The 17338-nt window shown below is 39.7% G+C and overlaps 1 protein-coding gene across 1 annotated transcript; it reads left to right on the top strand.

Moving 5' to 3' along the window:
* Positions 1-6959: 6959 nt before the first annotated feature.
* On the top strand, positions 6960-15114 carry LOC140259629 (hyaluronidase-1-like). The gene is made up of 3 exons (XM_072351136.1): positions 6960-7877; positions 13826-13915; positions 14686-15114. Exons 1-3 carry the CDS (start codon positions 6960-6962, stop codon positions 15112-15114), a joined length of 1437 nt encoding a protein of 478 aa, XP_072207237.1.
* Positions 15115-17338: the final 2224 nt, after the last annotated feature.

The raw sequence follows: 17338 nt of genomic DNA, 5'->3' as shown, positions 1-17338 counted from the left end.
CGTACAGTCTTTTCTCTCAACTGAAGGCATGACACGACCAGCAAATAACAGAAACAATAAAGCTAAACAGGAAATGCCTAAGCAGATCTTTGGTCTGAATCTGACTGGCTGTAAAACTGTGATATGCACGAAAGAATGTCTTCTGGAGTTTTCCATTTGCCTTGACACAAATAAACCACCATTTACAAAAGGTCAGCGGTTATAATAAGGATAGCATAGGTCTGAGTCCCCATTTCCTTGCTCTTTGAATTTCTTTTCACATGCTTTGCACAGAAATCGATGGATGCTACTTCACACCTTGTAACCTTACCTCTCTGCTACTAGGAGTGAACTTTAACACAAACTGCAAAGAAAAAGATACATTCCTTTTGGTACTTATATTGCTCTGTAAGAAAGACTGCAAAATTGTAGTGTCAATTTTTATTCTGTTAATGTTTCAACCCTTGCATCTTACCTGAGAAAGAAAGCTGAGGAAGCACGATGATGTGAGTTGAGAAACTGAAAACTGGTGTGTGTGAAGATACGGTCAACACTCATTATCTCTAAAAAATGATGCTAGAGCATATTTAAGACATTTAGACATTACAGTTTTATGCTTTTGAACCATAAACATATTCTAAATAAGCTTGCAGCCTGTGCTTACCTTACCACCTTGTCAACACAAGAAATTTTCCCACAGCACGAAGCAAGACTTCTGACACAATCTGGATCAGATGAATAGCAGTAAGGGAGCAAGACAATGACAGAAAAACATAGAGAATTACACATACATGTATAGATAAATATGTGATATTTTGTAAATGCACATTCTGTGCATATAAATCATATCCCAGAGAATACTGTACCGATGCACGTAATTTTTAAGTAATTTACATGCTATTTTTAAATGTGATTCCATTATTATTTTTATTAAATACAGCTGAAATGTCCTTATGTCCTTGTTTTGCCACAATCATTATTTTACCTCAAATGTGGTCAGACTATATTCAAAAAAGGACACTTTTAGCTCCCAGTTTTGCACATTCCTTAGTGGAATACAAGTAATCCAATTGCATTAAATTTCTTTTTTAAGTGTTGTCATATTTTAAATTAAATTTCAAGAAAAATGTCTCACTATAGACATGAGATGCATTAGTTAAATGACTGTGTATTAATGGTGAAAAACAGTATTACGATACACTTGCAAGACAAGGAGAAATGTACAGTTTGGAAAAAAAAAAAAAGCAGAAAAAAAAATTAAGGTTACTACAATAAGAGCCATTTCAGATTTCCTCGTTAGCCTGTATGTGGGTAGTATAATTTAAAAGCCAGACTATTTATTAAAGATGTACAGTTGAATCATGAAGGAAAGGGGATTTTTCCAACTTCTAACAGGAAAGAGTTATATAGCTTAAATTATGTTTGCAGTGTTTTACAGAGCTTCCTTTTAGCCTCTCACATGCATTAGTGAGTCTTGAAATGTCAACTACAACACCTTCAAGTCCTATCTGAAATAAGTCTTAAATCTACATAAAATCTCTGCTTCACTGCAACTTCTGCTTAAAACTTCTTTCCACTTATGCCATTTTCTGTCATTATAGCTCTGGAGAAATTATGTTTATTTTTTCATAAAGATTACAAAAACTGACATAGATCTCTCATTAGTTTCTTACATCACAAATGAAGAAAGATAATGAAATGAAATCTACAGAATGTTAGCTATTAATGAAAGTATAGAGTAAAAGATTATGAAGCTTTATGGACTGCTTCTTTGTTGGATGAAAGATAATCATTTTGTTATCCTTTGACATTAAACACACGTGTCAAAGCATTTCCAAAGTGCATTCCTGCAAAATAAATCTGAATATTACTTATGTCCATAAAAATGAGCTACTTATCAAAAAGATATTAAAAATGTCAGACATCAGGACCACATAAACCCTGAAGAAGATGAAAGCAGATCAGTATTACAGTTAAATATTTCACTCAAAGAGTGAATGGCTGCCCAGGGAGGTGGTGGAGTTGCCGTCCCCGGCAGTGTTCAAGAGGTGTCTGGATGAATATGAGATATGGTTTAGAGGCTTGTGGTAGCAATGGTAATGGAAGAATGGTTGGACCAGATGATCTTGTAGGTCCTTTCCAGCCTTGTGATTCTATGATTCTACAAATATATGGATTACACTGCCTTGAAATTTCAACATATGGAGAAGTATAGTGAGAGGATGCACTAATCAACTATTACAAAGTTGTGTTGGCTGGCTATCATATGGCCAACATGTGAATCATAAAACAAAACACAAGCAGCAATGCAGTGTGTTATGGTGCAAAGAACCCTGTGATAATTAATACATGTTAGAAAAGAAGAACTTGCCATCTGTACTGTTATCCATGTTCTGCAGATAGGTTCCTTCAGGGTGCAGGTCTACATCTTTATAAATTTTAAGCTGCATATTTTGAAATCAAAGTGTACAATTAAGATGTGTGGTTCAGCAGCAGTCAGATATGTGGAAATGGAAATGTACTGTAATTCTAGCCAATAATCATGGTGGTGATAAAAGTTGGGCTAAATTAAGAGAATATGCTTGGAAAAAGCAATTTATTTATTTATTTATTTATTTATTGGTTCTTTTTAAGGGAGTATGGAAAGAAGTATACAGAAATGTACTCACTTATTTTATGAAACAATACATTTCAAGGCACCTACTAAAGGATATACTGAAAATCAGCCATAACCTGCTGCATACTGAACTGCATAGAGGAAGCTGATGCAAATATGAAAGTCCACGTTATAAAGAGCAGTGAGAGCATGAACCAAAAGTTACTGCTATAAAAATTTTAATCAGCTTCAATGGATTTCTAGTCAGACTCTCTATTCTTTCATTTGTGAGGAATTCATTTTTGTTTTTAGAATATAGAGCAGAAAAGTTGGGAACAGATTCTGCTTTGAAAATATTACAATGACTCAGAAAGCCATGTGCATTTTTAGGAAATTAAATTAACCATAACAGTATGTCAGTGAATCAGAAAAATGGGAGGATTTGAATCAAGGTTGGTAATGAGCTTCAGGAAGGAATCGTTAGTGTCTGAACTCATTAAATTATTAGGGGCTAAAGCAGTCCAATTACTGGCCTTGCTTGAGAATAAAAAGGTTATCGTCCAAAAAACAGCAATGGAAATTGCAATAAAAAGATGTTTTGTTCTTGTTTTGAGGTTCTTTTCTGTGAAACAAGAGATAATTTATTTCCCCATTCTTTTTCAGAATTTAAGGCTTACATGTTTCTTTGAAAATTGCTTCCTTGGTTTCAAATGACTTTTTGAAACAAAAAAGAAAAAAAGAATCATCTGTATTTAAATTCCCTTGTGTCAATAATATTTGAATTACTTGCAGATTAATGCAATTGGATTAGATTCACTTGATCTTTTTTTTAGGAATTATCTCCCCTTTAAGGAATTTTGTACACAGGGTTGTCTCTTGTGTGTAATAAAGAGTAGCACGAAAAGTGAGATGCTTTCCAGTTTTAGCCATCTAAAAGGCAGGCATATTATCTCGGCAGTTATCAGCTCTCTTTCTAGGCTAACAGAGATAGCAAACTGAGTGACTAATTCCACAGAGCTCTAAATAAAGAATTCATAGTAATCATGGCAGGTGTTCGTTATTCACTCAAGGAGCCTGAATTACTGTTCTCAAACAGATTCCTGACTTCTAAAAAGCTTCAGCAAGATAACACAGATTCACCCTCCCTAATATATCTAGAGATTCAGGTTGCAGTTGCAGACACCTGCATGCCTGCATTTGAGCAACGTGTCCAGGCTCCTCCACAGCTTCATTGAAGATTTGGTCAAGGCAGTCAACAAACCCTTGAGAATTATTTGTTCTGCTACCTGCAGTCATATGGTCCTGGGCAACCTGCTCTTAATGACCCTGATCTAGCAGGGGCAGTTTGCACCTGGTCACCTTCAAAGATCCTTCCAGTTTCCATGATTCTGTGGTTGTGTGATTTAAAGCCATGTCAAGGACAATGACACAAAGTAGCACAGAACTAAAAATTAACTTGAATTTATCTTGCAATATTAAACATTTCCTGGCCTTTCTACTAGGCTTATTATCCACAGTATTTAATGCTTATGAGTGACATATCTAGACAAAAACTGTAATGTGCTAGTCATTAATGCATGACAGAAATACCCAGTTATGCATACATAATAACACAAGATCAAATAATGTGGGCACTGGGATTGTGGGATGAAGCATCTGGGACTTTTTCCTGTACCTTTTCTTCCACAGAAATTCACTCATATTGCTCTTCCTACTTCATGCGAAGTATCGCTTCTCAAGAAAAATCTTGCTTATATTATGGGCAGTCCCAATCTTGAAAAGGCACCTAACTGTACTGTGTCAGTTTGCTGCACCAAAAGAGTGCAAAGAGAAGAGCTTCTTCCAGGAGGAGAGTTGAGTGAAAATAACCTAGCGTCCTTTCCCAGTACTCACACATGTACTTAGTGCCAGCGTGATTGTCTATGGCAACGGACATGTTCACTCAAGGATGTTGCCATTAATAGGATTGTCTCGGGTTGACAAGGATCTAAAGGACTGTGGGCATAGTTTTTTGGGTGCTAAATCTGTACTTGGGTATGCAAAGCAATCAGCTGGAGGCTAAGTGAGGAAATAAAGAGAGAATAAATCTCTAAATTGCTAATGAGAGTTTGATCCCTGGAACTCCAACACTACTGCTTTTTGTGCACTATTTCTAGCTATCACTTAGTGTAAATTGTCTTCTTTCACCTCTTAGGAATATGCTCTTGATCAACGGACAGAATGACTTAATCCTTCTCAGGGAATAAGGATGGAAAAACTCAAGGTTAGGGACAGAGGAGAGAAAGATTGTCCTGTAGAAGATAAAAGAACAAAGTAGAGACGAAAGAGAAAGGAAGAGAATATCAGGAGAGCAGTGGCAGATGACAGAATAAGAAAGTATCAGACACAAAGAGCAGAAGAACCGGGGAAGGAAGGAGAAATGGCAGGGAGATTAATCCTGTATTACATCACCTTTGAAAGCCAGCAATTTTTCAAACGGTGGAAAAAGATTGGTCTTTAATAAGTCTGCAGGTGTACTTGGATAGGAGTACTTGAAGCCTCCCTTTTGCTTTGGCATCCCACTGCAGATGAAAAGCTGGTATCCAAGGAGTACTACCACACCTGACACTTAGAGTGGTGTGCTTGAAAATTTGGAAGGCAAGAAATCTAGAGATCTCTGTGAGCTAGTAATTCATGAATAGATAGGCAGGTGTGAAGAGCTTCCATTAACTAGGAGGTAAATGATTAACTGATTACAACTGAATGAGCAAATACTAGGGGCAAGTGAAGCTAGGCTAATTAATGTAGGATAACTTGGGTCTGACTTCACAGTCATGGAAAAAAAATTGTTAAAAATGAATGTAAAAATAGGGAAATATCCATATCCATGCAATTTCTCTTATGATGAAAGGTTAACAAAGTTGGGCTTGTTCACCTTGGAGAAGGCTCCAGGAAAAACTCAGAGCAGCCTTCCAGTACTTGAAGGAAGCTTACAAGCAGGAGTGGGAACCAACATTTTTCATGGTCTGATAGTGATAGGACAAGAGGGAATGCATTTAAACCACAAGAGTGCAGATTTAGGTTAGATGTTAGGAAGAAATTTTTTACTCAGGGGGTGTTGAGGTGATGGAACAAGTTGATCAGAGAGGATCCCCCACCTCTGGAGGCATTTGAGGCCAGGTTGGATGGGATCCTGGGCAGCCTGATCTAGTGGTTGGCAGCCCTGACAAGGGCAGGTGGGTTGGAACTTGATGATCTTTAAAATCCCCTCCAATCATAGTCATTCTATGATTTTCTGATTCTATGACCCCTCCGTGAAGTGTTTGGAGAGCTGTACAAACAATAGATACTGTACTTCCCATCAAAGACATTGGATCACAAACCCTGCACAGAGCAGAGGCATGCCTCTTGAGAAAGAGCCAAGAGTGGGAAAAGGTTCTGGAGCAGCCGGCAGGTGAACATCTGTGCCATGGAATGTCAAGCATAGATGTGTGATGCAGCCAACAGCAGCCCCAGTGAACTTAGTTCGTAAGCCAGTATACCTACCAGCCAGGGGAAACAGCAGACCTAGAAAGGAGAAAAATAACAGTAATATGCCCCCCTGTCTTCAGATTAGTTCCCTTTTTATCCAAGAAATGTCATGCTTCCTGGCTAGTTCAGATTTGCTTGATATGATCATTTCTTTCACATTTGATATTTAATTTCCTTCCAGTATAATAACTAATAATCATTAAGCCATTGACAGTATCACCCTTCCAGAGTGCAAACTGATTATCTTTCTTGCAACCACTCATTTAGAAAATGAAAGTTAACTCAGGGGTGAGTAACAAAACTTTTGTCTGTCAGATGTGCTGAAAATGGCCATTTCTAAGTTCTTATGATTAATCCTTTTGACACAAACATGTCTGGCTTTTGTTTAAATTACACTTAATGTGACTATTAGCATATACAAACAATAAAGATGTCCTCAGCCCATTGTAATGAAGTTCTAAGCGAGTCAGAGTAATGTTTGAAATGAGCAGCATGACCTTCTCCATACTATTTTTTTGTTTTGTTTTGTTTTGTTTTTAAGGTTATTCTGTTATTAACTCATTTGTTGTAGACATGAAGGAGAAAATAAGTGCTATAAGTGATAAGGTCTGAACCAAGTGTGTGATATTTCCAGGTGAAGAGGAAAGCAGAATAAACTGAACATCAGACCGCATTTCCAGAAGGCGAAGGCTGTAAGAAGTCTTTCTGAACATTTGAAATTAGACTTATTTTTTCCAAGATCAGTTTTTGTGGCTTCCTTTTCGAGCCTAAAGATATCCCTTTGTCATCCTACCTGTCAGACATTGTGAAGTGTCACCTCTAATTTTTTCTATTCAAAGATACACCACAACAATTTCCCAGTAAACAACACACCATGGATCTTTGGATCAGGTGGCTGGCAGTCACAGTATTGCTTATGATGGGTGATGCGCAGCTTCCAAAGCAGGCACAGGCGCCCCTGCTTCTGCACAAGCCCTTCGTCGTGGTTTGGAATGCGCCCACTGAGCAATGCCGGCTGCGGTACAAAGTGGACCTGGATCTCAGCATCTTTGACATTGCATCAAACACCAATGAGACTCTGAGTGGATCCAATGTGACGATCTTCTATCACACTCATTTGGGATATTATCCCTACTACTCAGATGATGGTGACCCTGTGAATGGAGGAGTGCCTCAAAATGAAAGTCTTATCAGGCACCTTAATAAAGCAAAGTCTGATATTGACTATTGCATACCCATGAAGAAATTTCATGGACTTGGGGTCATTGACTGGGAAAACTGGAGGCCCCAGTGGGATAGGAACTGGGGCAATAAAAGCATTTATCGAAATAAATCTCTTGAGATGGTTAGGCAACGGCATCCACAGTGGTCAGAGGATAAAATTAGGAAAGTAGCTAAAGAGGAATTTGAAAATGCTGGCAAGAGTTTTATGAACAACACTATCCTTCTGGCTGAACACATGAGGCCAAATGGTTTGTGGGGTTACTACCTTTACCCAGACTGCTACAATTATGATTACAAAGAGCACTGGCAAGCGTACACAGGAAAATGCCCAGCCATCGAATCTTCTCGCAATGACCTCCTTCTTTGGCTGTGGAAGGAAAGTACTGCTCTCTACCCTTCAATATATCTGGATTACATACTGAAGTCAAGTCCAAATGCACAGAAATTTGTTCACTATCGGGTTAAAGAGGCAATACGTGTTGCCTCGATTGCTAGAAAAGACTATGTTTTGCCTGTTTTTGTTTACTCCAGACCATTTTATGCCTACACTTTTCATGTTTTAACAGAGGTAAGCACACAGATGTCTTCAGAAATGTGGAGATTAGAAACAACCTCTTAAAAAAAAAAGTACTTACATAAAAGTATTTATGCATATTTTTCAATTTTTATCTCAGAAAGTAATGAGGCACAGGAACAGATTGCCAGAGAAGCTGTGGATGCCACATCCCTGGAGGCCATATTGGATGAGACCTTGGGCAGCCTGAGCTGGTGGAGGGTAGCCCTGCCCACAGCAGTGGGTTGGAACTAGATGATCTTTAAGGTCTCTTCCAATCCAAGCCATTCTAGTGTTCTTCAGCTGCTCCTCTACCCAATGTGGGCTACTGCTATACTCAAAGTATAAAACACTGTACCTTTCAGTAGTTAATCCTGCAGTGCTTTGGTCTATTTCTGTAGGATAACACTGTATATTTTCAATGAGCGTAATTTAGAATGAAAGTACAATAAAATCATTTCCTTAAGGAAATAATTCATCTTGATATTTTAATTCTTCAGGACAGCTTGTAAAATTAACTTGATAATTTTTGTGAAGTTTAAAACTAATTTGTATAATGGAAAGACAAACTTTCATGAGAAAGGAACCTCAGGGCTTTTTGTTTCCTTATCCAAGTGGAAATTCATTCAGTATAGAAATAAAGTAGTCAAATAAACTGGTCTGACATGGAGTTCTTAACTCCTGTCTGATGAGCACGTACTTTACAGAGGTACAACACGTTCACAGGTCTTCATGATCAAACACTTAATGTTTAATGTCTTTCCAATAAAGAAACAGAGGTTTTGAGTCAAACAGTGTTCCTTCAACCAATAAAAAAAGGGGCAGTAAGTTTATAGATGCCACCACAAGAAAGGGCAATTTAAAAAAGCAGCAGTCAGCCCAGCAGGCTATGAGATGCAAGTGACTTTAGCCTGGCGCTGGGGAAATGGAAAAGCTTCAGCAGCCTGAGAGGTGTTTCAAAGTGCTCCTAGGAAGAAAATGGTGCATGGGAGCAATTGTGAATTTGGTCTGCCCTGTTTTTAGCAACTGTTTTCTGTGTGATGTGGAAGATGCAGGTTCTAGTTGCATCAGAAATCACGTACAAACAGGTGAAGCCAGACTGCACTGAAGGCAACGAGCCACCGGGGTCAGTGCAGGAAGGCTTTTACCCTAAATGCCTTCACTGAAGAACTCAAAACAGGCCATGAAATAGATGAGCATTCTGCAAATGCAGACTGTAATAATACATTTTTATAATACAAACCAGTCTTTTGACAGATATAAAAATGCCAGGAATGTTACTGAAAGCTATAAAAGCTATCACGCTGTTAGCAGTTATACATGAGTTCAAAATCTGTGGTGCTATAAAGCTCTTGTTTTACCTTACACTTTTCCGAACAGTGCAGTGATATTGCAGCATTCCTAGTAAGTTATACCCTCTAGCTCATTTTTTCAATTGCATGTGGACATTTCCTGCTGGATGGTTGAAAGATCATTTTACAAGTCAGCAGCCAGTGATGATCCATGCACAGACAGGAAAAAAGGGTTGTGCTCTACTCTGTTCCTACTAACAAGGACGGCACCCAGTTCTGCAGGCAGGGGACAGGGCTTATAGTATCCCCAAAGATTACACACTGTCTGCAAAGAACAGTTGGGGACTGCCTGGAACCTGTGCAGGTTGCACTTAAGAAAACTCTAAATAAGAGTGACTGAGAAAATAAATTTGCTTTCCTTGGCACTGAAGCCACTTAGGCACTTTGAGTATGTTTATTTGTGCTCATATTTTAGGTTAGGTTGGAGCTTGTCATTTGACCCATGACATGTCCCTAAGTGAAGTTCACAAACCAAGCAACTCCTGAGTCCCAGCAGTGGTGGATGAGAATATAACTACAAATGGAACTAATGTTTTACAGTAGAAACATGAGGCAGCAGGTTTACAGACACCTGAGCTCTGACGAGTCTGGGACGTGAAAACCACCATCCTGTCCCACCAAGCCAAGCAAGAGTTGTGACACTGTAGTTCAATAGAAAGAACTGGTGACACATTCAAGCCTGGCATGTAAGGCTTTCTGTACACAATATGGTAAATGCAGTAAGCATCACAGTGGAAGAAAGCAAAAACAACAGTTGTGAGTCAGAGCCACTAGGGGAGAGGCACAGGTCTAGCAGACCAGCTGAAAGACAAAAGGCACAGGTCTCAAACTGCTGCTGTAGCTATGCCTGCTGTACCTTTCCACCTCACCGTACACAGAAGTTAGCTGAGCTACACATAAGATAGCTGAGAAATTAATCCTGCTTTTCTTCATCAAAGCAGTGTATAAATTGTTTGAGATTCGAGATCCAGTCTTTATGAAAAGTTTCTGCATCTGCTAGAAATGCATACAAGCAATTTGCTATCTGCAAGGCATTTAGAAACGATTCCCCTTGACAATTCACTACTAGGTGTGTGGGAGAGAGGAGTTATACAGCGACATCTGTGCTTTCTGGCAGGAAGACTAAAGTCATGAATAAAGGAGGATGACTACCAAAAATATGATGAAAAATGGCCAACTTCTCTCATCCACGCACAGGTAGTCTTAATAAGTCTCTGATTCCAAGATGAATATCAGAGTGCAGACACCATTGCCCACAACCACTCCAGGCTTGCATTGCCACTCCTGAATAGAGAAAAAGCATGTCTGAAACATTCTCAATTATGAAGACAGATCACAGATATACTTATTTTCCTTTTCTCAGCATGTAGCTAAGAAAAATGTCCTGCTTCTGCTCAGACTCCCAAGTGGAACAACTCACCTCCTTCTTTTTTAGTGTGCAGGGCAGTGACTTGCCTGATCAAAATACAGAGAAGCCTTGATAGGAACTGTGCTTCTGGGGCCTCTTAGAGAGTGTGGGCCTTCCATAGTGCTTCACGGAGGAATCTCCTTATCATGCTTCCAATTAGCCACTCTTATGAGAGTAAGTTATGATTCCATTTTCTGGCCAGCTCTGTGGCATCGTAGTGTGGTGGTGCTGTAGCTGACCAGGGGTCAGAGTACCCAGCTATTTGTGAGGTGGGAGCTTTCAGTTCAGGTCTCTTCCCTGCTTGCTAGACTGGATCCACAACCCTCTCAGTCTATGTCAAACACCAAGAAAGACCAAAAAGAACAAGCTTAAAGGAGAGAAAGGGAAATAGATAATATCACCTTGGATCTACTGGATATTGTTCATGGATTATGCAAAGAAGAGCCGTTCTGTGCTAAAGGCTTTTGAGTTTCTCCATATGAATCAGTCTTTCAGTGAGAAACATGGCTATGCCCAGAAATGACAGTCAGAGATTTCATTTCCTTCCTTGTGGACAAGCTATGTAATTATTACTCTGAATTAATCATAAGCTATAGGCAGGTTCACACTTGTCTCTCTTGTTCTCCTTTGAGCCTTTATTTAATTGGTGCAAAATAGAATGGCTGCAGAAAGAGAAATACTTCCTTCTGTTTGGAACCCCCCCGGTGAAGATAATCCCCACAGAGCTAGGGATTTTTAAGCATGAAGAAGACAGAAAAGTTTAGTTTACATCTTCCTAATTCTCTCTCCTCCAGGGGAGGACTTTTACTACTTGACAATTGTTTTAAAGAACACAAGAAGAGGAAAGAAATATAAGGAAATATTTGTTTAAATAAAATCCCAAGTGGTGTGGAGTTTTTCTTTTTTTTTCCCCCAGGAGTTATCTCCAGCACCTAATAGCTATGCAGGTGCTGTGTCTGTCCTTCAGGCATCCCTAGGCAAGCGTACCTTCCCATCAAATGACAAACCTTGACCTTAATCTGAAAAAAGTGCTAAGTTTCTCAGCACTGGCAAAGTGGTGATTCTAGGTGTGAACTACAGGTGGAAGAACGACATTGCTTCAGGAGTTTCATTTTTGAAATTACCAGCGCCAGTGGAGTTCATGCTTGTGGATTTAAGTATTCTATATTCACATGAATCATACACGAAGTGCTGAAATATTTTGGTGGTTCTAAATCTAAGAAAAGCCCTCTACAAGTAACAAAGAAAGCTGTGAAAAATGAGGGAGTAAAAACTGGATTTACTGGCCAAGCACCCTAATCCCAAGGCGTACTACTTAAAGTCTTTATCTTGGGTTTTTCTCAAGTCTTAGTCCATCCAGCAATTCTAGCTATCTACTGATTACTTATTTTGACTGATCTAAACAGTTTCATTGATTTGTTAATGAAATCTGAGCCATGCTGGTGCAAAATCACTGAGGCATCACCTGGCCTTTGTACTGGATAATCTTCAAAAATGCTTTCTAGATGAGAACAGCTTATGGATCTTCATTGCCAAGAGGTCAGACTATATTTTATACTGTTTTTACATCTGATATCTTGCTTTTTCAATTCACACAAACACCAGAAGAAGAAAGAAGAAAAAATCAGTCTCCCAATTGAAAATAACACCTGCAGCACTTACCACCCTCCTTTTATGTAGCTAGCACAGGACTATATTCTTTTAAGACTAATATTCTAGCAGGCTAACTCTGCTCTTTCAAACTTTTGCAGGTTTCCCTGTACTGTCTGACCTCCACTTAATGGTCACAGTCACTTTCTCTGACTTTGTAATAATCTTCAGCATTTCATCAGAATCTCCTGTTTCCAATGCATTTATTTATGCCTTCTTTTATGCCTCTTAAGCCTTACAAGTTTCAGGAATGAGAACTCCATGCTTATGCAGTGGTAAATCAACATGCCCACTTACTGAGTAAAACAAATTGCTTTGTAGCAATTTGCAATAATAACACAGCTCTTCCATTCTCTGAGTTTGCATTTCTAATACACCACCATACTGTGATAATATGTCTGGTCCCTTAAATCGTTTTATCCCAGAAAGAGATTAAAAGACTGCATCGAAGACCGCCTGTAACTTTTTTAAAGGAATTTACCATTTCTTTTTCCTACTGTTTCTTCCAAATTAAGGAAGAGTGGTTCCAGATGTGATCGATCAGTCCTTGAAATGTGGCAATGGAAGAAGAGCCCTGTTCCCTAATTTATAAGGTTCAATTACATTTCTCTAGACATACTATTTGCAGTCTCAGGGAACGGTTTTAAAATACATGAAAGGTACATTGCTATGCTGTTGGAAAGTGACTCCTGTTCTGCACATGGACTATGTTCTGGTAGAGCTGAATTACTGTTAATTAATACAATTTGACTGCATATTGATGCAGGTCTAAAAATGGACATGGTTAAGTATAGTTAAGTATATACAAGTATGTTTTTTCCAGACTGGCATTATGAAGAACAGGGGGAGGCTTGTGTTTCAGTGGTACGTTTCCCAGCATAATGGTATTCGTGCCTCTATGAACAGCAGTTCTGTGAGTACACTGATATGGCTAAAGCAGCACAAGTTAAACACCCGCCTAAAGCCTATCAAATGCAGCACGGCTCCGTGGGGGCATCCAATCACATCGATTACTAAATATGGTGACTATGTATCTATGCTAATCATTCAAAGACTGATAGATAAAGCATAGCTTTCAATTCCTACCCCACCAGCTTTGTTGGAGGACCCGTTGTGAATAAACTGTAATGATTTTATTCTTTCTTATTCCCTCCTGTGAATAAAACCCTGTGTAAGCCTTTGGAGGTGCAAATACAATCTTTCAAATATGAACTGTGATCACAGAATCATAGAAACATAAATTAATGAGGTTGGAAAAGACCTCTAAGATCATCCAGTCCAACCATCCACATATCACCAATATTTCCCACTAAAACATGTCCCTCAGTACAACATCCAAATGTTTATTGAACACATCCAGGGATGATGACTCCACCACCTCCCTGGGCAGCCCATTCCAGAGCCTGACTTCTCTCTTGGAAAAGAAGTATTTCCTAATGTTCAACCTTAGATCTCCCCTGAGGGGGCAAAAAGCGATGCCAATATCCTAGCACTTTTTTTAGTTGTAGTTATATATCTTTGGTTTTCTGATGTCTGCTTTGGTCTTCTTTCAGATTGATCTGGTTAATACGATTGGTGAAAGCGCGGCTTTGGGAGCAGCTGGAGTTGTTCTCTGGGGCAGTATGCAATATGCCAGCTCAAAGGTAGATTCTGTTGATCTGTTACTATTCAGGAATCACCTCAATACCTCTTCTGTGCCACCACACCCATCATAGCATATGACAATCTTTATTGATGGTGATTCAGGATTACTTTCAACTCCTGTTAGTTCTATACTTCAGTTATCTGAGAAGTCCTGTTGTCGAGAGCACATTGATTCAAGCAAGTTATTTGTACTAGCCTGTAATAATGACTCTGAACATGGGCTGGGCTCTGATTCCCTCCCTTTCACATAATCTGCTCTCCTCCTCCTCCTGAAGCCTCTGGCAAAGCACCACTGACTCCAGAAGCAGCAGAAGGGATCCACATAGGAATTTCTAGTTGCAACTTCTGTGCTGGTTTCTGAGAATGATGTAGTTCTCAGTAAGCTGAAGGAGCTGGAGAAACCAGGACCAAAGCAGTGGCTCAATAATTGCTTTAAAACCTATTAGTCACACACTCTGGTCCTTGTCAGCATCTACTAGAAATCTTTACTTAATGAGCTAGCGAGTCTCAGGTCAGGATGTAAGCTCTCCTTCTGTTTGCTAGGACTCATTCCCAGTCTAACCCCGTATGCTGCTACCAAGTTCCCAGACAGAGGATATGGTAAAGGTTACTTCCAGATGTTAGCAATGGAGGCAAGCAAATCCAACATGTTTATCTCAACACATTACTTCAGCTGAGTACAGTTTTGCTCTAGTATCTTCTTAAACACAAGAAATTTAGACCCAATGCTAGCTGCCGAGTAATGTGTGATGTCTTTTACTTCCTGTAGGAGAGCTGTTCCACCGTGAAGAGATACATTGATGGACCCTTAGGACATTATGTCATTAATGTGACCTCAGCAGCCAAACTCTGTAGCAAAGTCCTGTGTAAGAAAAATGGAAGATGCATCCGAAAAAACAGCGACTTTTCTGCGTACCTACATCTGCCACCCAGTGATTTCAAGATTCAAGCCCGTCACTCAGGAAGGGGCCCACGATTGCAGGTGAATGGTGAACTCAGCCTAGAGAACAAAGAAGCCATGAGGCAGAGGTTCATGTGCCAGTGTTATCAAGGATGGACGGGAATATTTTGTGAATTGCCTGACCAAAGAGTAATGGAGCACTCGGTTCACATTGTGTTCAGCAGATCAAGAAAACAGAAACTTTATGTCTTCCTCTTAGGAGTCATGCAGCTTCTTCTCCTTTATAATGCATATTAAACTCTTCTGAGGCAGTGCAAAGAAATCAGAAATGGTGCCACTTTGACTTAAATTTTTTAGCAAGTCTTTATTACAAAGAGGAAAGATGTTGTTGATTAAATAGATTTATTCAGTCTTGTTCATGTCCCAGTCCTTCTGAAAGGGCTCCAGGCATTAAACATTTTTTTAGTAGCCCCTTCTTTTTGATCAACTTATTTACTTACATTTTAAGCGGATAAAACTTTTGCTTTTACAGTAGAAATTTTACCTGAGTAAAACAGTTGAATAACAGGGTAACAGGATTCATCCATGTAGAAACTTAAAAAAGGACCCAGAACCTCTTTGCTCTGGGGCTGGGTGTTTTATTATAGGTTGATGAGGGAGAGTTTCCATGTAGACCAAGGAGCCCAAACTATCCTCTGCAGCTCTTGCTGAAGTCAAATGGCAATTTGTATGAGCAGCACCACAGCTCCCAGATCCACATCCATCACAACTCACTGATCCCAATGTTTCTGCACAGAATGTGTATTTTGGTGTTTCAAGGACTGATTTACATCTTGTTACTTTGAGAAGTATCAGTATTTCCAGTGGTAGTTTTGTGCCATCAGTTACAAAAGTACTTCTTGACTGAAAATCTCTGCAATTAACAGTCATTGGTCAAATGGTCATTTCCCATAGCCAGCAGACAGCCAGCAGTACATACACATCTTTAGGACAGGGGTTGCTGAGCTTAGGACAGAGATGCTGGCACACTGCAGCATTCCAGCAAAGGCAGATCTTTCCTCTGAGACCTTGGGAAACAGGCAACCTCACACCTTCTCTGCCTTGCTGCTTAATGTCACTGCTCCTCTGGGGCTGCTTCCTGTTCTGCTGTTGATATGGGCCTTAGAGATAGATATAGTGTTTGGGTTGCCCTGTAATGACTTGTGCTAAGAAGCTGCAGGAGGCGTGTGCCACAGAGCTTTTAATTTTCAGCAAGTGCAATGGATAACAGAAAAATAAAGGGAAAATCTTCCTTGTTTTAGTGTGAGAGAAGATGGATTAATGTTTAGAAGAAAAAGGCTAGGATGCACTTTATCCCCTTAAGCCAACTGGATGAATATACCTTAGGTCACCCACATGGTCACTTGTAAGAGCTTTCCATTTTTGTGTACTATCTCTTTTCCATGTCTGGAAATGCAAAAAAACACCAACCTTTGAATTACAAAGCTTAAATGACCATTAGGAAAGCCATATTACAAGAAATAGAACTACTTCAGCTGGGTATTATATCCTACAAAATGTGGCTGTGTGTTCTGAGCAACTAAAGAAAAGGCTGGGATTCATTTTGTTTTATTCTATTCTGATGGGCTGATGAGTAGGGCTGCAGTCTCAGTTTGACATCAATATCAGCTATAGGTGCCACTGACATCTTCCCACTCCCAATCTTTTCTTTCCCTCTCACATTTGTATCATTGTGTGTTCTCCCCTTATGTCTGTTTGGGTGCCTCCAGTGGTCTGGGATGGGAAACCACCCAGTTCAAAAACTAATAAATATAGATAGTCCCCACAGTGTATGTTTTTAAAGCTGGATTAATTCCTCAATCTGACTCACACTGTGACTGAGCCCAGGCTAAGGAAGTGGGCAAAACCCATAGGGAAGTGGTAGTAATGCTGCAAACATAGTATTGCCACTTATACCATGAATAATTACCCTTGAAAGGAAGGCGGCAGTATCAGTTGTGGTTCACCCAGCTCATCTCATGTAGGTCCACATCACATCGTCAGCTCTTGGATCAGCTCAGGTGCTCTGTGTGGGACATGGGGAAGAATATGGCCCAAGGAAGGTGCACTGGGCAGCTGGGGCACGGAAGAGCTAGATCCCCATGACCAGCCCAGATGTGGGTACCTCACCAGATCTGAAAGTCAAGGCATGAACCTCACCTGGAACAGGAAAAATCAGAGAACGTGAATGTTACATTTAATATTACTAATACTTAATAATATTAATAATTTATGCTTTCTGGAGTCCCATTTTGCCACTGAGTATTTAAGAAGAGAAAGTCTTGCTGGCTCCCAGCATTTCTGCGTTTCATTGCACTGTGGCAGGCACAACTCTGCCTGTGTTTACGTTACAGGAAAAGTAATTTCCCTTCAATCTGTGCCAGACTCAGAGTGGGAGTATTTTCAAACACAGGTTACTCTAAAAATAAGGTGGAAGTGATGTAGTTTTGTACTCTTCGAAGAATGATACAGCCCGGGAACC

The sequence above is a fragment of the Excalfactoria chinensis genome, chromosome 1 (assembly GCF_039878825.1).
Source record: "Excalfactoria chinensis isolate bCotChi1 chromosome 1, bCotChi1.hap2, whole genome shotgun sequence".
Taxonomy (NCBI): Eukaryota; Metazoa; Chordata; class Aves; order Galliformes; family Phasianidae; genus Excalfactoria; species Excalfactoria chinensis.
This window is presented reverse-complemented; position numbering and strand designations above follow the sequence as displayed.